Source organism: Numenius arquata, chromosome 11, assembly GCF_964106895.1.
Source record: "Numenius arquata chromosome 11, bNumArq3.hap1.1, whole genome shotgun sequence".
Taxonomy (NCBI): Eukaryota; Metazoa; Chordata; class Aves; order Charadriiformes; family Scolopacidae; genus Numenius; species Numenius arquata.
The window spans coordinates 11160213-11181233 of record NC_133586.1 but is presented as its reverse complement, the minus strand read 5'-3'; the positions used below and the strand labels follow the sequence as shown (position 1 = coordinate 11181233).

Below are 21021 nucleotides of genomic sequence, written 5' to 3'. Positions count from 1 at the left end.
TAGAATGGAAACTTGAACCAATGATTTTTGTAATGAATATACAATAAATCTGTGGAAAAGCTTCTCGGTTAATGACTCTTGATTAAATTCAGGTAGTTTTGACATACACGAATGAGGCTGTTTAAAGCTAGACAAGCCTGATCGACCGGCAGTGCTGGTCTGATGGCCTGGTGTCTGGAAATTAAGCCTAAACAGGGACGTTTCAGCCCGGTGCTGGCCCGGGGTACTTCCAGCCCCCACTGGGCACCTAAAAGTTCAAGGGTGCAGCGTCGAGAAGGCCAGTGCTGAGGGGGAGAACAGATCTGTGGGTGCGGAGGATGCACCCAAGTTGAGGTGAGCGTGGCCAAAAAGAACAAGCTAAAAACAATGTAGATTTGTCTATAGGGGCAATCAAGCACTGCAAAAGGCCTCGGTTTGGTTTTTGTTTTTTCTCTGAATGAATGAACGAGAAGCATGGGCATTCTGTAAAAATGGCTTTTAATATTTGAGACTGTAGTGCGTGCTTGGGTATTTCAGAACCCTCGCTGTGTATGGTAGGCGCTAACAGTTCACACTCGGAGGCGTATTTGATTATCTTGTGTCACAGACTTCATGTAGTGACAAGAATGCTTGATTGTGAGATCAGCGTCATGGTTGGAGTGTTTTCAGCTCTGTCTAGCAGTGATACGCCTTTTGCTATTTTTAATTTTCTTTGAACTTCTAGCTCTTCGGCAGACACAAGAGTTGAGTTAATGATTGCTGTGGAACAGGCAAGTTCCCTAGGCATCAAATGGATACTGGGGGAACCAGCGATCCAGCTGCCACTGCTGCTTGGTGACCGTCCCGTCCAGGAAGGATGGTATCCGGTTCTAACTGGAGAATTTCTGGGATGCTGATGGATCTTGTGACCATAATGGTTTGGTGCTAAGATCCTGCCTCAGAGAACAGAAACTGCCGTAGGGGCTCAGGCTTGGCAGCTGGTTGGGGTGAGGGTTGCTTTGCTGTCTCTAGGGAGAGCGCTGGTTCACAGGGAGTGTGATGGAGCAGCTGATGCTGAAAGAGGATCGCTTGGTGCAGGTCACGTGTAGGTGTGCAGCTGCAAAATGCAGGTTATGGGAGGGCAGTCCATGGGGGTATCGCAATTCCAGAATGTATCCGTAGGATGCCAGGTGTTTCCAAAGCAAAGCAGGGGTGGACGTAATGCTGGAAGTGTGAGTTGAATGTGTAAAGGTGCTGGGCAATATCTGCATTGAAAAATGACAGTCTGCAGTTCTCATAGTCCAGCAGGATGCCAATCCTTCTGGGGGGGACAGTAATCCTGATGTCTGGCGTCATCCCGCTGTGCAGGAATTCGTACTTGTGCCTGTAGGTGAGAAACAGACAAAAACCCAAGGGCACACTGGCTGCTCCCAAAGGGGAGCTCCTTGTGCCCAGGGGTGTGTTCCAGGGTATGTTCCTGCTTCACAGTCCCGTCCCTCCTGTGTGCCCTGTGTTTACTACCCTAGCCCCATCTGCTTTGCCGAACCATGGCCATGTTTGCCGAGCAGTGGCGTGCCCTGTGCTAAGACCTGCCTGTCCAGCCCGTGTGACAGGCATGTTGTTTCACAGCCCAGTCTGGCTGCGTGTGGATGAGCGGTAGCCTTTAGATATGGACAAGGTCAGAACGCAACATGGTACTTTGCCGTTTTTTTCTGTGTCTCAAGGGGCAACGTGGGTGTCCTCTAAATCGCAGGGTGCACCCTTGCCACTGAAGGGTGGCAAGTTGTCCCTTCCTCCATGAAGGGGCTGTGTGTGCTCAGTGAGGCCAGCAGGCTTGCCCCAGAGCAACACTTGGCATCCCCTCAGCCTTGCCCCTAGGTAGCTGTGGGCGCTGCAGAGGAGGGAGCTGGTGAGATGACTCAGCCCTGTCCTTCCAGGCCCTGCCACGCTGCCCACTTGCTCCCTGAGGGGCTGTGGTACTGAGCCCTCTTCCCTGCCAGAGTTGGGGAACTGCTCACACCCACTGCAGCAGCAGCAGCCAGGGAGTGCAGCCCCCTGGGCAGAGGCTGCCTGACTCACTGGCCTAGGCAGCCTCCAGACTATTTGACATCGTTTTTCAAACCCCGCTCTCAAATGATGTTTCTGGCTGCTTTTCCTACAAGACCTCCATGCTCAGCCAGAGCAGTGTTGATTGGGAAGTTCCAGTTACTAGAGGGTGACGTCTTTTAATTACGATTGCGGGACTGTGGATCATTTGAGGCCAGGAAGGTGCTCTGTAGGTAAGCAGCTTTGTCGTGAGGGTAGCCCACTTCTTCCCTGTGTAGTCACCATTCAAGTAGCGCTGAGGTCCTTCAACAGTTAATCAGACAGCTCTCCCTAGTGTGGCACGTTGCAACCAAAAATATGAGACTTTTATGGGAACGTGTGCCTTTCTGAGCAGAAATGAGAAGATTTATTCAGCTGAAGTGAGTTATCTGGCATTTCATAAGGGCCAGCTTCTTCACTAACCACCTCCTCCACCCACACCACTCAAACCTGAGACAATTTCCCTGCAGAAATGGGTATGACAGTGACTCAAACTGAGCGATGGCCCAGCTCCCTTTTCTCTCTGAAGTCCATGCTCGTTGCTCCAGAAGAATGAGAACAAACCTCAGTGCACCTCTTAGCTCAATGTAGCAAGGAAATCAAATTAGCCTGCCTGCGGTGCATGGGAGACTCATTAGCTTTAGTGGCTTTGGTCTTCCCCATTAAGCAGAGTTTCTTGCTGTGTGGGAGGCAAATGCCAGCGCTGCTGAAGACCATGGCTCTGCAGTGGGCCAGCTGCTGGGGAGCCTGGGGAGGAGACTGTGCTCCAGCCAACTGAGCTGCACCTAGAACCCCTCCCTGCGTACCAGCAGGCCGAGGACAGGCGATTTGGGCCCCTGCTCTGCCATCCTTACTGTTTGCTGACTGTGCATGCAGGGGACATTGGGGTGGTGACCAGGCTCCCTGTCCAAGGGCACCCAGCAGCACCCTGGCAACCCTTGCAGGCTGGGGGGGGAGCTGTTCAGACAGGCGGTAGGCAATACTCGGGGATGCCTGGGGGTGTGTGTGACTTGTTTTCTTGCTTCTGGATGCTCCACAGGGTGCCCGAATCTCACACGGGAGTCAAAGGCAATGATGGTAATGTACAATGGTGTCTGGGGGAGAGCCAGAAGGTTCAGCTGTGGATCTATTGACTTCCCACTGGGGTTTTGGTGATCTAAAACAAGGCTTTTACAGCTAACTTCTGTAGTGCAGATTTTATTCAGATTTATTCCTGGGACTGCCTATTTCAATGTGAGAATGTCATTAAGCAGTAGGATTTGGTTAAAGGTTCCAGCTTCTAACACTAGTTCACAGTGCCAACGGTGGAGTGCCACAGGCACCTGATTAAGTGCTTGGTCTGGGCTTTGATATAAAATCTCTGGCTGCCCCTGCCAGCAGGAGCTCTCTGCTGCTCTGCCTGCAGGTGTCCATGTAGGAGGTGTTCCTGTAGGAGACCTGTAGCATCCACAGCCCTTACCTTGATGGTGTGATGATATGCCTCATGCACCAGGATGAGTTGTTTGCCCCCAGATAACCATGTCTCGGAGTGTTTTCAAAAGCCACGCCGATTCTGTACTCTGTATCTTCCTCAACTTCCACCTCCCAGTAATGCTTTCCGGGAAATGGGATCAAACTGCCCAGGATCCCAATACACCTGAGGGAGACAGACAGGAATATGTGCTTTGGCGGGGCCTCTCTGCAATGCTGTTTAAAATATTCAGGTATGTAATGTACCTGGACATTACAGATCAATAAACAAAAGCCACTTTCGCTGGCTCCTTAGCAGTGCAGCATGGATTTTTGACTACACGTGCTGAGGACCTGACACAGAACCTGCAGGTTTCTCTGTGACACCTACCCTGTTTTTACCTGTGGGTAGCTTTGTATAAATGAGTCCTGGGTGCTTTCAGGAACAGGGAGAGCAGCATTCTGTGCTGCCTGGGTTTTCTGGGAAAGTTAATACTTTCTAGAAAAGAAGGTGCTCTGATGAACTCCAGTATAGCACAGGAAAAAAGGCTACAGATTTTGTGTTTTCTTCCCATCAGCCCAGGGCTTTACGTGTCACTCAGAATGGAGCACTGTAACAGCGTGAAAGTCCTGGGGCAGTTGGGGAGGAGGAGACCTGCTTACACTGTCTTTGGAGAGACCAGCAAGAATTGGACACAGTAGGAGAGCTTGGAATATGCTTAGGTACCTGGGCCGTGAAAGGTTTTAGCAGTAGACTGTGGTTCCTAGCCTTTATGATAGGAACTGTGTAGAAGATGGCTCTTTACAAAGATGTGCAGGAGAGAGAAAGACAATGTACCACAGAGAGACCCTTCAGCTTGATTTACGGGCAATCTCAAAGGACCTGGACACTTTGAAGTCGCAAGTCTCCAAAAACACAGGTTCTGAAGCAAGAAAGATGGGCAAAATAGCCCATGCCAAATGCTTCTGAAACAGTCTAACTCAGTTTAAGAGGGCAACATGAATCCTGTAAGACTACACCCCAGCTTTTCCTCAGGAAAAGTACACGATGTATTAGCTGTCGTTGCTGCATCGCAGGGGATAGCAGGTTTCAAAACACACCTTCAGTTTTGGATGGGGAGTGACACACAACCTGTTTGTTTCTCTGGTAGGGTCCTCTAAAGTTGTAAATTACAGAGGCAAAGTATGTTGCTGGCAGATGCTCTGGGCTGGTCTACCTTCAGGCAACGGTGAGAAAGAGCTGCCTTCAGCATTCGGAGAGCCTGGTGTGTAGGGACAGGGTAACTGTGCTCTGTGCCACCACCGCAGCAGTCCCTTACAGCAAGTGCACACTTCATTAGAAGCGCACGTAGTTGGCCTGGGAATAGGTTAAACGCTGCTGAAATCTGGACTCCGAGAAGTTGTGCTGCTACAGCTTGAGAAGGAAAAGGAATGATGCAAAGATGGATGGGTAAACATCCGTGAACAAAATACTACCATAGGAGTGAGAGTTGCAAAGCCACCAAGGCAAACCTGAGTCAGACCGTAGGAGCTGCTGTGGTTAGGAAACACATGAGTCTTTTGGAGATCACACAAACTTCAGAAAGAAGAGTTTGTGATGTAATTTCCTTGTAGGATGAGTGTTAGTCATTTCAGCTTGGGAGCTTTTTCTTCCCTCCTCCCCGCGCCAGTATCTTGGCATGAAAGAGGCTTCTGAGACTTCACAGCAGCATCAAAAACTCAGCCTCAGAGTTCAGAATGAGATGAGTGCCAGCTCTGGCTGTTTATGTGAAACATAAAAGCACCCTGTGGGAGTGGGATGAAATCCCATTTAGGCTTATCATGATGACTTTAATGAAGAGAATCTTCTATCTCCTGAGCCCTCTGGTAACATTGCCCCATTTCCACAGAGGGATTAAGTTGTGGGCTTGTATTATTCTGTGTCTGCAGATGCCTGTCCTGGTTATATGTTGATTCTGTGGTTCTGACTGGAAACATGCATTTTGGCAAACTAAGTCTCTCATTTCAATGGCAAAAGGCCTAATTCTGTTTTGAAAGTAAAATCTGTGGACCCAAATAGTATCAACTAGATCTTTCAGTAAGAGGTAAGTATTCAGATCGCTCTCCTTTCCTTAGCATTTGCTTTGTCACTTAAATACCTGTTCAAATTTAGCTCAGGGTGCCCAACGTGTAAGCACGTTTGTGGCTGGCTGCATCTGTAATCCTCTTTATGAACTTGCATTAACTTCCAAGTGACGCTTAAGTTCCAAAGAGCAGCTAGAGAGAGAGATTAAACTCACAAAATCAATGAGAGCTGCTGAAGGGCCCATTAGACACTCCTGGCATCTATTTAAAAAAAAACCACAGCCAAACAGACCAACTGTGCATTGAACTACAGAAGCCTTTTTCAAAGGGGAGGAGGTCAGGTGCCCAAAGCACCAAAGGGTTTTTTGCCCATTCTGTAGTATTTGCTGTAGTGAACAAGTTTTACGTAAGATGAGCATTTGGTGGTTTCTATCGGACAGAGCTATATAAAAACAGCCCCCAAATCTCCATGTGTGAAACCCAGACCAAGGAGGGAAGGGCAGAGCCTTCTGCACGTCATGTGCAAGGCTCTATCACCTCGGCAGCTTGTGGAGGAAAGGGCAGGAGAGAGGGAGCAACAGCCAGCAGAGAGGAGCATCTCCTCAAGTCTTGGAAGTGTGCAAGTGCTGGATTGCTGTAATTAAAAGAGAATCTAATAATTATGCCTTTTTTTTTTTTTTAATCCAAGTAGTGCTATATTAAGAGTATATGGGTTGGTTTTTTTTTCTTGTGACATTTTGGGGCTCTGTAAAGAATTAAATGGGAAGAAACTTTTGGAATTTAATAGAAGTTAGTGCACAGATCATGCAAAGGGAGATGTAGATGGTATGTATTAGTCACTCTAGAAATTCTCAGAAAAGAGCAGCAGGGCACAGGGAGCTCAGTAATGGTGCTCAGGAACAGTAACCCCAGTGAAACTATGGGGCCTGGATAAATGGAAAAGGAGTTTTACTCTCCAAAGAGCTATGGGGAAAGCCTACCATTTCAAACTGAATAGTTATCTTAGGAGCCCAACTTGAAATACCTTAAAATAAATCTGATTTTCTAAAAGACGAGTAATCCATATTTTACAAGGATCGACAAAGGTGCTTGCAGTTTTCTAAAACTGCAGACAATCATAGTCACTTATGCAAAAAACAATGTGGAAAGAAACACTGCACATTATACACACACATACAGTCTGCAAGTTTTACTTGGTGCCTGGCTTGAAGGTGGGGAGAGCTGCAATACCAGTAAACCTTTTTAGTGGATTTAAATTCAAGGTTGGGGTGCGTCATGGATGAAGCAGCCACAAACCACATGTATTAATTGCAACCAAAATTCCTCTGTATACCTTGTAAAGCTGTTATCGTAGACGGGCAAATCACACTCTGGGTTTTCCAGTTGATCACATGCAATTGTAAATCCATCATCTAGAATCGCCAGTAAAGGATGGGCCGTGTCCTCGTTAAGGCAGAAATAGGTACCTGCAAGAGAGAAGAACACCTGAGGATAACTCCAGCATCTCCTTACGGCACTAGGGTTTGCAGCAAAGGTGTGGCGAAATGTTGTTTGGCTCCTCAAAAAGATTAACCAGTGCTCTGGAAGGAATCTGTGGCCGACATTGAGAGGACAAGGTTGTCCGTTCAGAGTTTTTCAAACAAGTGGGTGTTTTACAGCTTAACATTGTTGAGTTACAGCCTTGTGAAAAAGCAGAAAAGGGGCTTTAACCAGGATTTGAACCCAGCTGGGGCTCAAGGCCGCAGGCATTGCACGGGAAGTAGCTATGCAAAGATGAGGGGTCCTCCCTGCAATGGCCTGTCCGGTTTCAAGTCATCTTCCTCAGAACTGGAGTGACCTATTTCTAATCACTGAAAGGACAAGGCGGCCTTAAAGGCCTCTCCATGGCCTCACTCTTCCACATAAATGCCAGGCACAGTTTGAAGAGAAGGAACCTCTACAAAGTTGCCACGTGCAGCATCCCTCATGCTTCAGCATCTCCTCTTCAGATCAGCCCCCAGAGAGGTAAGTCAGCTAAACCAGCCCGGGATAAGAGTATTTCTGCCTGTCTCCCGTGGGAGATGTCACCGAGCAGGTCTGGTGCCCTGTGCTTTGATGAGCAGCCACCTGCGTCACAGCTGCTGTTTGTGGATGGTGTTTGTGTACCCACCCCGGTAAGCAAGAAGCAAAGGTCATCGCCAGCGTTGGAGGTGAGCGCTTGCAGCTGACACATCAGTTCACATCAGCCGTTTGCATAATGTAGACTCAGAGAAGATGAATCTCTCCATGCTAATCCCAAATGAAATCATTATAATCAAACTGCAAGTTACTTCAATGCAAATACAATACAAACAATGACAGGGCAATTACAGGCATGTGCTGCTGAAAACAAACACATGCTGTGCAAGCAGAATTGGCAATTTCAAATACTGAGTTTGATGTAAGTAGTTGAATTACACACAAACAATGGTAACACAATGACAGTCTTCCTCTCCAGGGATGTAAAAATGACCATTTCTGTGCTGTCACTGATGTGTAGCAGACAGGTTTCTTACTGAAACATGGCCTTTCACAGATTAATGGGTGTGAGGCCAGCTTGCCGAATAAGCACAATTTGCAAACCTGTCACGGAAGGTAAGGGCAGAAGAGACACAGGTATGGTGTGAATGCATCTGTGAGTGACGTGGGAGGTTTGAGACACTCCAGGATGTTGCAGCATCATTATAGCAGTGGTGGAGATGAAAACAGGTATCTACTATAACTCATTAAAATGAGTTTTGATTAGATGGTTGGGAGGGGAAAGGGCTTCCAGCTTCCTTTGGGGGAGAAGGAAGAGAATCCTTGCCCAGCATGACACTGAGAGCAGAGATGATAATCCTGCGTCAATTACCAAAAGCAAAGCTTCCAGCTGAAAGCTGGATGGCCTTTCTCCTCATGAATAAAGGGAACCAGCCCTCAGAGCTTCCCCTGCTGAGCTGGAGACGTTCCAATAGATACAGAGGAAGATGTTGCATATCCAAATGACTCTGGAAAGTGCTGACTGGCTGTCTCAGCCATGCTTCCCAGCAGCAGTATCATTACAAGGTAATCTCTGAAGTAAAGTAAAATCACAGTACAACTTTCTTCATTGGTGTGTCAGTACTTGGCAAACCAGCAACATCTGGGGGCGTTGGGTTGATATTGTCTTTTAAAATGTTTAGAAATGAGTAACTTTCAAGTATCAAATGTACTGGACAGAAATAATTTTAAATTACAGAGCTAAAGCAATGCACTTATTGTTACAAAAAGTGGGTTTTTTTGTTCCTGAAAGGTTACCAGGTGTGTAATTAGATGTAAGAGATTAGGACCTGATCCAGAGGCCGTTGAAACCAGCAGGAATCTCTCTGTTGAGATAATAGATGCTACAGTTGTTCTGAGCTGTACAGTACCTGTGGTGTGTATCAGGACAGGTTCACTTCTTTCACTGGAACCTCCCAGGTTTAGGGCTCTAACACAGACGCGATAGCTTTGTGTCGGCTGGAGGTGAATTAGGACTTCGCAGTTAGGAATCCCAACAATAGATCTACAGAATATAAATCCATGGAAAATGATAGGGTAGAGAACAAAGGTAGGCCTTTGAGATTATTTTTCTGAACAACAAAGAAGAAATTACATGATCAGCTTCTCTTGTAACCCATCAACAACACTTTGTACAGTTGTCAGTAGTGGGGGCAAGAGATTGTCTGTGGCAGACTACACAGATTTTTACATTTGCTTCTGCCCTTTTCCCATACCCTGTATTATAATTTTTGATTAACATTTATACAATTAATTTTACTAAGGGGAATGTTTATAAAGGGGGATTCACCAAAGGCTTATGGGTCCTTCCTTAGATTTTAACTCTGCAGGTCATGGACTCGGTAGAATAGTGACTCACTCAGTAATAACGTCGCCATTTTCTTCGTCTGTCAGCTTGGACAATTCAACCATGTAAGAATCAACAGGGTTAATGTCTCTAGACTCCCAGCACACCAGTGCTGCATTTTCACAGCTTCGGATCTTTTTACTCTTTATGATAGGTGGTGAAGGAGCTAAAAAGTAAGCAAAAGAACAATTCTAAGCTGTTGCTTGAAGAGGTTTGCAACAAACATGCTTTGAAGTCTTAAAAAATAGAACAAAGTTGTTTACTAATAGTATATAGTTAAAGAAACCTGCTTCCCCAATTGCCAATAAACAACAGGCAGGGCAATTAACAGTACTATTCAAAGACTCAATTTGGACTATAAAGGTCCCAAGAGAATTAATCAGAGAAGTAACGTACGCAGAGACTGCTTACACAACTGTTTTCTTTCTATCATTGGTTTTATCTTTGTCATAAAGGTGCATCTCTTCTCTGCTCTACGATATCAAAGACATCTGGAATGAGTGCTTGACGGTCTCACTCCGACTTGCTCAACCTGATGTCAGGATATCACAAAACATGCTTGACTGAACTGCAGTTAAAAGGGCAGCACAGCAGGTGAATCCACAAGATACCTACAGATCAATAAAAGGAGGGCTACCATCCACCTGGCACAACCAGGAAACTTGAGTCTTATTCCCAGGTCTTCTACATGTTTGCATTTAAATAAATTATTTTGTCTCTGTTCTTCTGTTTCTTCAGCTAAAACAGGGACAACAACAACAACAAAAAAAAACAACAACCAGGGACTCTGAATAAAAGGACATTCCCATGGAGTCAGTAGACTTCCATCAGGAGAAACAAAGTGCCCAGAAAGCATTACTGGCATAAAATTCAGAGATGACAGTGAATTTCACTACGAAGGTCACCTAGTCATATGAAGAAAATATTTTTACCTGTTACGTAAACTGCTCTTTCACTTGGTGGACTGATACCAGAGGCATTTAAAGCACTGACCCAAAATTCATACTGTGTATTCGGCAACAGATTAGTAATGGTGCAGTATGTTTCTTTGATTTGTAGCGTATGCTCTGAAATGAAAACAACAAAGCGTTTACAGTGCCTTTACAGAGTTACCCGCTCTTCCCCAAAGCTGCCTCAGGTAATGGAGTTGAGGTGCGTTGTTTTGTGTGCTGAGTCCAAGAGAGCTCCTTCTGCTCCATACCCTTTGATTAGCTGTCAGGCCATTTTACCATGCCACCTTCTAAGGAGGCACAAATCAGATAACACATCAGTTTCTGAAGGAGCCACATCACTCAGGAAAAAAAAAAAACAAACACCAAAAACCAGAAAGAAAGGTCACCCACTTGCTACTGATTTTTTTCTAAAAAGACCCGGCACGTTTTCACTACAGGGACGCTTTTCCAGTAAGAGGTTCTGCAAGAATATTATTAGCAAAGGCAGTTTTGTTACAAGGCCGGGACATTTTAGGATAGTTCTGTGGTTCTTTTTGTGTGTGGGGGGGGTGATGGGGAGTTATTGCCTATTATTAGCACTGAGATAAACTGTAAAATGACTGGGGGGGTTTCAGTGGGCATGCCGATATTATGATGATCTACTCTCTAAAAATACTGTGCTTTGTAGTGAATGCAGCGTGTGTATGTCTAACACAGCACCTGCCTCCAGGAAAGGAAATGCTACTGTTGAGACGTGACTCCATCCACTGTCCCCTTCCCACTCCTGCTGTCCCAGCTGCTGCACCGTCCTGTCTTTGCTCCTGCGATGGGTCCTGCCGCAGCCAGCAGCATGGCAGACCGGGCAGGAGAAGAGTGACAAAGCCAGAAGCAGGAACTGTGGCGGTGGGTATCACAGTTTGAGCGGTGGAGAGAGCACACAGAAAGTGCTTGGGTTCCCACAGCAAGTCCAGAGGCACTTTGGAACCAGCTGGTTTTGCCAGTGGAGGGCTGAGGTGTCCCCTTGGGTCCAGGCCTCCTCACCTGCTTGTTCATCACTGCGCCTCTCGTCGCTCACTGGTTTGTAGCACAGCTGGTAGCACTCGACAGTGTCATCTGAGAAGAGTCCCCAGCAAACTCTCAGTGAGGTGCCAGTTGCTGCGTTGGGAGCCTGGGGATTGATCACAGGGGCACAAGGAGCTGTAGAGGGGAAAACAGGTCAGTTTTTTGACTGTATAAGCATGATACCTTGTTCACAGGCAAACTTTGTCCTCTCACAAAGGTGTTTGCACAAAGCCTAGGCATTGAATAGCATCATGTTTCTCCTATAGGGAGAAGAGTTAGGAGCTGACCCTGTAAACAGTTGCAGCTAAAGATTGGGTCACTGGGGTATGAAGCCTTGCTTCAAGTCAAAATCAAAACAACGAAATACATAAGCCTCAGCCTAACCCTTCTCTGTACACTTGACCTCCCCCGCCCCTGAGGCTGCCGTTCCCCCTGAGCCAGTACAGCCCTGCAGGAGCAGCATCTGACAGGTACCGCGCTGTGTGGACCAGCCTGGGGCTGCAGAGCTTCTGGGGGAAATATGAGGGAAAAGCTGGTGAACATGGGGTCAGCAGCACAAGCAAACAAGTAGAAAATGTTGTTTTACTTTAAGAAAACACAATGTATAGGCATAAAAAAAATTGCATATTGTTCTTTCTGACCATTTGTGGTGTGCCAGAAAAGATTTAAAATCTTTCGTATTTTTATTTTCTTAGTTATTAAAAATTTGTTTGTGTTTTTCTCTGTTTCCTATGGATAACTAGAAAAATATTTTCTAAATAGTGAAGGAACAAGCCACTGAAATCTGGTTATCAAGAGAAGCTGTGCAGGTTGTTTAAAGCAGTCTGGTGTCCCTCTCTGCTTTGTTCAAGCAAGGTAAGACAAGTTATCACCAAAGCCTGAACCTGCAACAGAAGGGGGGGCGGTTCTTTGTGAGTCTTCTAGGAAACCATCCAGCAGAAGCAGGGAAGACCAAACTTTGCAGTTCTGGTAATTTTATACTGAAACCCAATGAAAAAACTCATCCCAAAAATAACTTCCAGTGTCTCTGTATAGATAGGCAACCAAAAAATTCTAGAGGGAAAACTAGGGAGAAGCTAATTCTGCCTTTGCAATTCTCCTTTAAAAGAACTAATGGATTTCTGTCTAACACATGTCCTTAATTAAATGTAAATAGGGCTGAAATAATGATCAGATAGGAAGAGTACCTGCAATAGTATTAATGGAGTTCATTAGTTGTTCAACTTCAGAGAAATCTATGACCCGCTCTTCAAAGTCTGGCAGTGTTGAAAGCTCTAAATCCACTTCTTTCTTTAAGAATTCTTCCAGCCTGTAATTGTAGAAAAAAAAAATCTAATTGGAAGTACCATAGTGTTGGAGATACCTTTCTATGATACCTATTGGCAAGAGGAAAAGAACAGCAAACTCTAAAATAACCGCTACTTCCTTAAAATAATGTTTTCCTAGTTGAACAAAGCTCAGCCTCCCCATGCCCTTTGCTTGGAGATATACAGCCGTACACTAGATCCGTGCTCTAAGATGCCAACCAAAGCTGGATGCTGATGGGACCGAGGCACCCCTCCTGGTGTGCCCCCCTTGCCCAGTAAGAGGGCTGCCACACGCTGCGCTCCTGCTGGCAGGTAGGTGAGGCTTCCCCAGCACCCGCCGTGGGAAGCAAGCTATTAGCTCCGTGACTTCCGTGATTTAGAATTTAGGACACTATTACTAATTCAGGACCTCGTGGTTCTAGGTGGTGTAAATCTGGAACAAAGGGATATCTTTTGTCTGTGTTTTCATAAATGATGGCAGTGAATTTAAATGTATATTTTTTGCAACTGATTTTGCATGCCTTAAGGTTTCTTCCAACCGGTCCAAGATCTTTCAGTATGTTTTGAGCTCCCACAGCTCGACTTTCTACCCCTCTATACTAATGCATAAATAAGCCTGTTACTGATCTGTTTGGGGAGCTCAGTTTTAGGCAGATTTGTATCCAGGGCATTTCTTTCAAGATCATTAGCAATCCTGTTTCCCAGTCACTGAAATTAGTTCCATGACTAAGCTGAAAACAGTGACTTATTCATGCTCTAACTCTCCCTTTGGGTTTTTTAAAATTGGCTCAAACCTGGTTTTTAGTATTAAACTTATTAGAGCAACTTTTTCTGCTGCAGTTTGAACCAGAAATACTAAAGATTTCAATAGCTGTAGTAGCTTAGATAACATTTGTGTGCCTGAACAGCATCCCGAACATGCAGGTGTCTCCAGTAACAGGCCCAATTAGCAGGAAGGTATGTGACACAAAATCCCAGACTGTGATACTACCTGTCAACCATGGTTACTGCTGCCTGTAGAAAAAAAGAGAGAGAGTGTTAAAGACAGAATAGATACACTTCTTGCATTAGTCCACAGTCAGACTACATCATGCTGTTGTCTTGTCTTACATGAATTGTCCCAAATGCAGCCCTTAGAGCTAATTGGCTCTCACTCAGCCCTAAGAACAAAGTCATGCCTAACTGTGCATTCAAATGGACAGATCTTGGCTGAATTTACACTAAGATAATGTGCAATATCAGAGAGTGACCCCTGCCTACCCATCTAGACTCTAGACGGTATCCTTCCTCAAGTGTCCAAAGTGCCAACAGATCCTTCACAAATAAAAAGAAACAACAGCCGGGGAAAATAACTTACTGAAATTATCAGTAACATCTGAGCAGTGCATGTTACTGGAAGACAGACATACCATCCCTGGAGAAACCTAAGCAGCTGAGAGCTCATGACCAAGTGCTATTCACTTCTTGGTGAATAACGGTTCCTAGGGGTGGTGTAAAACTGTTTACGAGCTAAGGAGAAAATAAGGTTATTCCAGAGATGCAGAGGAACAGGAAAAGTCAGCTCATGTGAAGAATAGGCAGGCTGGAGTGACACAGCAAGCTGATCCATTGGAGCAGACTGGAGGTGTTAGGGGATTTGTTTACTATCCGGTTTAGAAGTTACCGTGGCTGTGCTATAGAAATGCTCCCACCCACCTGAGTCACAGGACAGCTCAGACTACAGCAATCGCTCATCAGCAGTGAAAATTCTTATTTTATTTCCAATTATTTTTCTACTTGCTAAAGAAAAATAACTTCTCAACACCTCCTCAACAGTGGGATTCATCCATCACTTTGCAGGAGCTCCTGATGTATTTAGTGTGGAGCCTCCTGTTCAGCTGAACTTTCCAACAAAATGAGCAAGAAAAAGAAACATCTTCCAAAGTGGTTGCATCAGCCTGCCTGCTGTGAGCCCAGAATAGAGCGAGAGAGCTGAGCCTGCATGAGGCAATGAACACTAAGTGCTTCCAGAGTTTCCCGAGATAAGCTTTTCAGAGAGATAACCTTCCCTCTGAACCCCAGTGAGACTCATAAATCATTGAGCATTCAAATTACAAACTTCTGCTGCTGCTTCTGCAATTTGGCCCCATCGAGTTGCCCCACTAAGTCAATGTCACCACACCAAGCACCTGGAGCAGTGACAGCACCATGGACCGAGCACCCAAAACGCTCTCTAGAAATAAAGCCACTTGGGACTTCCCAGCTGGGGCCTACTTGCAAGCAGCAAAGAGCATTTTGAAGGGGCCTTGCCAGTTAAAGCTCTTTACCTTCATAAAAGTGGCTTTGTCATTTTCCAGGTAAAGCTCCTGGGTTGCGTCTGTCAGCTCCTTGCAGGTGTCGAGATGTTCCCCACAACTGACCAGCTGCCCATATAAAGCTTCCAGCTTCTGCCTCTTCTCTTCCCCCAGTGCTTCCAACTGTTCTTCATACTTCTGAGCAAGCACTTGTACTGCATCGTTGTAATGCACCTCGAAGTTCTGCTCCTGCCTCCCAAAGTTTTCCTGCAAGGCATTTGGGGGTTTGTTCTTTGCTGTCAGGCCTGATCCATAGCTCAGTCAGAGAAAAATTTTACCCAGGTCCGCCTAAAATTCTCCTTGCCAGAGAGGCAATGTCAGTACACAGAAGCTGTAATTTGACTAATTTGCAATTTTTAGGGGTTTATTCTAATCATTCACCCCCCACTGAGGCAAAAGAGAGTGTTGGATTTGGTTCCAGGCATAATAAAAGCATCAGAAATTATAATAAAAACAATGATGCAAGGCAACTGTCTCCAACCTAAGCCTAGGGAGCACAACTAGATATGTATCCTAGCCATAATCTCACCAAGTGTTTCCACCAACACAGTCAAGCACATCCTTCCATGACAGAAACCATGGCAACCCAGTGGGATCCATGGATTTGCGCTGGGGGAGCTGAGCAGCTAATGCTGGTATCCTCACTCGCTGCTGGAGAAAGCATTAGGAAGGAGGATTTAAGGACCCTGCAAGGCTTTATTGCCAGCAGCTGCCCACTGCTCGGGCACCAACACCCTCCTGTGCCACACGCAGCAGAGAAAAGCCAGTCAGTGCCTTGAGTTACTGCTTCAGTTTGAAGCTCTGACCTAGTTAGATCACAGGTCCTTGGCCATCTAAAACTAAGATAACCTGAGTGGGGGGGTCACTTTATTTCTGAACGCAAGTGTCTGTTCAAATGCTTAATGTGAATTTACTAGTGCACTTAAAACCTTAATTAGGATGAATTTTCCTGAGTACTTTAGTCTAGGCAAACCCCAAAATAACTCTGTGTTCAGTTACCATAATTACCTCATTAACAACTGAACACTATGACTGTGAAAACTGTTCTAACCCCAGTACCACAAAGTTAGCCCAAGAAAAAATGGCTTACCTCTACAGTGATGAAGATTTCTTCCAAGTGACTGGCAAAGTTTTCCATCTGAGCAATCTGCTCTTCCAACTTGCACATATTTTTATGAATCTCCTCCTACCAAAACACCCAGTGTGATTCTTAGTATCTCTGAACACTGTTTTTGAGGCACCCCAGTACACTTGTATTACTCTTACCTTTTCGCTTTCCACAGCACTGGGGAGCTGAGACACCTCGTGATCCTTGTGCTCACCAAACAGTTTGTCAAAAGCTCGGATTGGGATCTTGCAGGTAGAGCAAAAAACATCTGCCCCTTCTTCCTCTTCACTGACAGCCTGACTGCCCCACTCATCCGACATGCCGCCACTGCTAAGCCCCTCTCTGGACCATGTGTGGCTCTCAGCCTCATCCTTGGCTCTGCCTTTGCTCTGATCTTCATCTTGAGAAGCTTCACCAGGAAGTCCCTGTTGCTTTGTGCTTTGACTTTGATCTTTCACTGGAGAGCTGCTTTTTGACGCATTATATACAGAGACTTGTGATCCTGCTTTTTCTGTGCGAGCACGCGGCCGTCTGCTCTCTGCCATTTCCAGATGTCCTCCAAGAAGCTCAAGCTCTTTTTCTCTATCTTCATCAAGTCCATACATCTTAGCCAACTCTGCAACCTCCTTTTCCAAGTCATATCCACCTTCTTGTGAGCGCTGAACTTTTTCGCTGCTCAATGCAGAGTCCCTTCTGGTATCCCCCAGAGATCTGTCTCCTTGACCAGATGGCTCTTCAGGAAAGATATCAAACCTCTCCTTTGATCCATAAAGATCCATGTGATAAAATATCAAGCCTCCAGTCTCAGTCTCACTAGGCTCTGGGACTGGTGGGGAAGCTGAACGGCCATGAGATTGGTCACTAGTTTCATAGTCTCTTGCGCTGCCAGATCTGGATGACATTGGTATGCTCAGTGAGGCTTTTTAGATGACAAGACTCAAACCTGTAAATGATAAGAAAGATCTTTAGCTACATACTTAGATAGCAAGCATGAGTTTTTCTTGCTTAAAAATATATAGATGGAACAGATTTGGCTGAGGACTGCTCAAGTCCTGGAGGTAGGCATGGGAAAGACCAAAGCAGGGAGTGAAGTGGCTTCTGAATTGAAGCCATGAGAAGCTTGTTTTTTCTCACCTCCATGCAAAGCACAGCAAAGAGCTGTCTCTGGTGTGCATCCTATGTTTTCTGAGCGGCTCCATCTGTGACCCTGATGTCTGATTTCCAAACTGTGGAGTAGTCCTGTCCTCAGCTGAACACTGCGACTGTGCTTCAGGCGCACTTAGTGCTGTTCTGTGCAATTGGAGATGGCCTGGTTTGAAGTCTGCTCACCCTTCAGCTGCTGTCAAGCGCTCTTTCTGAACTCTCCTGTCAGTCAGACACACTGTAGGATGCCCTCCCTTGTGACCACTGATGCCATGTAACACACTAGTAAATGCCCTGAAAAATCCTGTTCTGGATTTTTCAAGTTGCCATTCTTGACACTGAAAATTGAGGTTTTTTTTTTTTAAACATTATTCTCAGTCCAGGTCTCAGGTCCTTTCTACAAAACAGGGAAAAACACTGCCCTTTGGGGGTTCTCAGGTACTATGAAAATATATATTTTAACGTAAATGAAGCTCAGAAGTAAAGATCAATGATGATTCCCATGATAAAGCATACAGCAACTAGGAAGCAAGGCAGGTCATTGACCCCTGAACTGGGAGAAGTCCACTCTGACCTGGACCTTGCACGCTTTTTCCTTTCTGTCCAACGTGGGAAGTGTGAAAAGCGCATGTGGATGTGAAATGCAAAGCTGTATGATAGAGCAGGTGCATGTGGGACAACATGAAAGGTGCAAGGGCAATCTTAACGCTGACGACCCAAGCCCATTCTTTCCAACCAGCCTGTATTAACAACAGCACAGTGAAATAACGCTGGTACAGAGACAGTGCTCTGCCAGGGCTGCAACGTCCCTGCAGCCCTCCACTGCCCACCAGCATGAACAACATCAGAGCTACAAAACTACTCACGTCAATTTTCTCAGCAGTTTACTACTGCAATCAAAACTGTTCACAGAAAGATTTCAGCCGAATATTAATGAACCTATAGTTGCATCTAGTCCTAGCTCAGTGAAGCATATGAAAGCTTTAAAACCACTTTCTTGCAGAAAAAAAGCCAAAAGGTCAATCAGACATCAAGGTTATCAGAGCTTTTGCAGAAACTTTCACATAAGCTTTGCTTTCAAACTACTTTTTATGGTCTTTGTAGTTTAGAGTACTTGCTATCACTTCAAATTTATTTCATCAATATTTTACTAATATTCCTGCGGATTACTTAGCTAACAAAGTCAACATAGTCAGTGACTTATTAGAAAGCAACTTCTTGAACCAGTGAAAAATGCAGAGAAACTTTTAACTCTCCAGTTTTATATCAATGACTGAAAACAGCCCAGCCTACCAGCTCTGTAAGAAAACACACACAGAAGTTCACGGTTTGTCTTCCGGCACTGCAGGCATGGGTGTGGATTCTACAGCTAGCAATATCTTACTATAGACAAAAACACTGAAGTTAGGCAGAAATACTATTTATGCTAAAGGTGATAAAATAAATCATGCAAATTTTAACATAATAAACAGAGCAAAGGTCTCGACACATACCAGAAAATGCTGTCTGGCTTCCGCAAAGACTATTTTCCCCATAATTGTAACAATAAGGCTTGCTTTAGAAGCTACTACTAACTAGAAAAGTGAATTAACAAGTATTTTTCCTACCAAAATGAAATTAAATTACATAAATTAAAATGAGCATAATTAAACTCGTCTGGAACCCTGCTGCCTAAATAAGATTTTCAGATGTTTGCTCAGTGTTTGCTCAGTTTACAGGCACCGATACAATTACAGTGAAGAACGTTTAAGTCTGTGACCATCAGTAATTGAAAATACATAACAAAGAATGTTACTACCTAAAAACTTGCCTTCTATCTTAAGACGTCATAAATTCTTCTGATAGCTCAGATGGCATCAAACTTCGCGTTTATTTCCCCTAGTAAAAATGAATTCACACGAAAGCAATTCCCTGCCACTTTCCTGTGACTGCAGTTGGAAGACTTATTACCGTAACCCTAGACCGCCTCTTTGCCCAGGGGACATGCCAGCAATGAGCAATGGAACAAATATAGATGTGCCCTGGCTGTCCTTCAGCAGCGTGCTACTTGAGTGTCACCAGGATGAATGTCACACACCAAGAAAAGGCTCTGAAGGTTGATTCCTGGATCTGAAGTACTTGGAACAATTATACAGACCCCTTGCTAAAGCCAGAGCACCCTCTCACTTTCTCAGCTGGTATTAATAAACCCAGCAGAGTGCAGTCATCGACTCTAGGTGTGACTTCCAAGGCTGTGGTGCTGGGCAGAGTATCGTGTGTGGGACACACGAAATGTGCACGCTGCACAAGCGAACTCAAACAGCTGGACTCGTACTTACAGCATTGCTGCATATTTAAATGGAAGTGTCTGTTCTGTTCTTTCCAGATGTTGCATGGCAAAGTCCTTCTCTCTATTAAATTAGCAGAAGCTTTACTACAGGGCTGAGCTGGAATCAAGATTACATTCTAGGAAAAAAACTTTGAAAGTCAGAATTCAGAAAAAATCAGGAATCATAGTGTTGCATACACTTATTATTCATATACATACATCCCCAGCCTGTATGTGTACGCTAGAGCACTGGAAAGCTAATTGTAGTGAAGAAAGTGGCCAATGGCCCAGCAAGGGAGGGTCTTCATGGGAACGTGTCCCTTCAGTCTGTGCTCAGTAATGCTTCACCTGGTAAAAACCAGGCTGTATATTGACACCCATTATTGTGATTACTGTAGCATTGAGCTTTATGTATGCACTCAAACCCACAGTTGTCCAGCAGGCACAATCTTCTGCTTGTCCGCATGCTACTGAGCCAGCCTTGCTGGAGAGAGGTTTTAGGCACATTTGAGGATGCTGCATTATATATATGTCTGGAGCTCAGGGGACAGCAGAAGGGGAAATGTCTGTTGGATCTTGACACAGCTCTCTGCTTTTCCCTCCTTTTCCAATTAAAGTTGGTGTCATTTTCTCACATTTCTAGCAGTGCAATTGTTTGCTGTTTCAGTAAGGAATTACAAGTTAATTACCCATGTAGTCCTGATCTCATTACCGCTGACAGTGCCTCTATCATCTGTGAGATCAGAGCAGAAATGTTTTCACATAAATGAGGTAGCCTTTGCTGAAATGTTAACATTTATGCTGTCAGACAGATTTTATAAATTTTTCAAATGAGAACTTATTTTTGCCCTTATGCTGTTAAGCAAGACTATCTTGCAGGCCTGAATTTGTTCAAAAATTAGTAGTGTCAGCTTTGCTTCCAAAGAGTAGAATATAACGTTCTGTTTACCATGAATGACACTCAGCCTCGCACATAAGGCCTGGAAAAGAGATACATGCTATATAAACCCCCCTTTGCTCCCCGCTCCCCTCAGAGGCAGTATTTAGGCAGTGTAATAAGCATGATGACCTCAGAAGTGAGTTTGATTTAAGGATGAGCACCAGGAGGCACAGAAAAATTTGCACTCAAGGAGTTGCAGTCAAGGACTCAATGTCCACATGGTGAGAGGGGAGGAGGGGGTTCCTCAGGGGTCAGTACTGGGACCGGTGCTATTCTACACCATTGCTGGTGACACTGGCGACATGGATGTTGGGATTGAGTGCACCCTCAGCAAGTTTGCCAACGACACCAAGCTGTGTGGAGCGGTTGACACACTGGAGGGAAGGGATGACATCCAGAGGGACCTGGATAGGTTTGAGGGGTGGGCCCATGCAAACCTCATGAAGTTC

At 45.2% G+C, this 21021-nt stretch overlaps 1 protein-coding gene across 3 annotated transcripts; it reads right to left on the bottom strand.

Annotated features, from left to right (window-relative positions):
* Positions 1-462: 462 nt before the first annotated feature.
* FSD2 (fibronectin type III and SPRY domain containing 2) lies at positions 463-19250 on the bottom strand. 3 transcript variants are annotated; one of them, XM_074155531.1, is made up of 13 exons: positions 19123-19250; positions 16340-17124; positions 16164-16259; positions 15047-15280; positions 13732-13754; positions 12621-12742; positions 11413-11568; positions 10372-10506; positions 9452-9605; positions 8964-9097; positions 6890-7022; positions 3503-3679; positions 463-1342 (listed from the first exon to the last, which is right to left on the bottom strand). In XM_074155531.1, the coding sequence occupies exons 2-13, from the start codon at positions 17081-17083 to the stop codon at positions 1090-1092; spliced, it is 2361 nt and encodes a 786-aa protein (XP_074011632.1). In that variant the 5' UTR covers positions 17084-17124; positions 19123-19250; the 3' UTR covers positions 463-1089. The 3 variants fall into 3 exon arrangements, with proteins under 3 accessions (XP_074011632.1, XP_074011631.1, XP_074011634.1); XM_074155530.1 differs by having other exon boundaries at positions 19135-19250; XM_074155533.1 differs by lacking the exon at positions 19123-19250 and adding an exon at positions 17316-17508.
* Positions 19251-21021: the final 1771 nt, after the last annotated feature.

Excerpts from the sequence above, each read along its gene's own strand:
- FSD2 (XM_074155531.1), bottom strand. The coding sequence starts at position 17,083 with ATGTCATCCAGATCTGGCAGCGCAAGAGACTATGAAACTAGTGACCAA. Across the intron at positions 12,743-13,731 it reads GCAGTAACCATGGTTGACAG|GCTGGAAGAATTCTTAAAGA; the intron begins GTAGTATCACAG and ends CTACAATTACAG. Across the intron at positions 10,507-11,412 it reads GCGCAGTGATGAACAAGCAG|AGCATACGCTACAAATCAAA; the intron begins GTGAGGAGGCCT and ends TTTTCATTTCAG.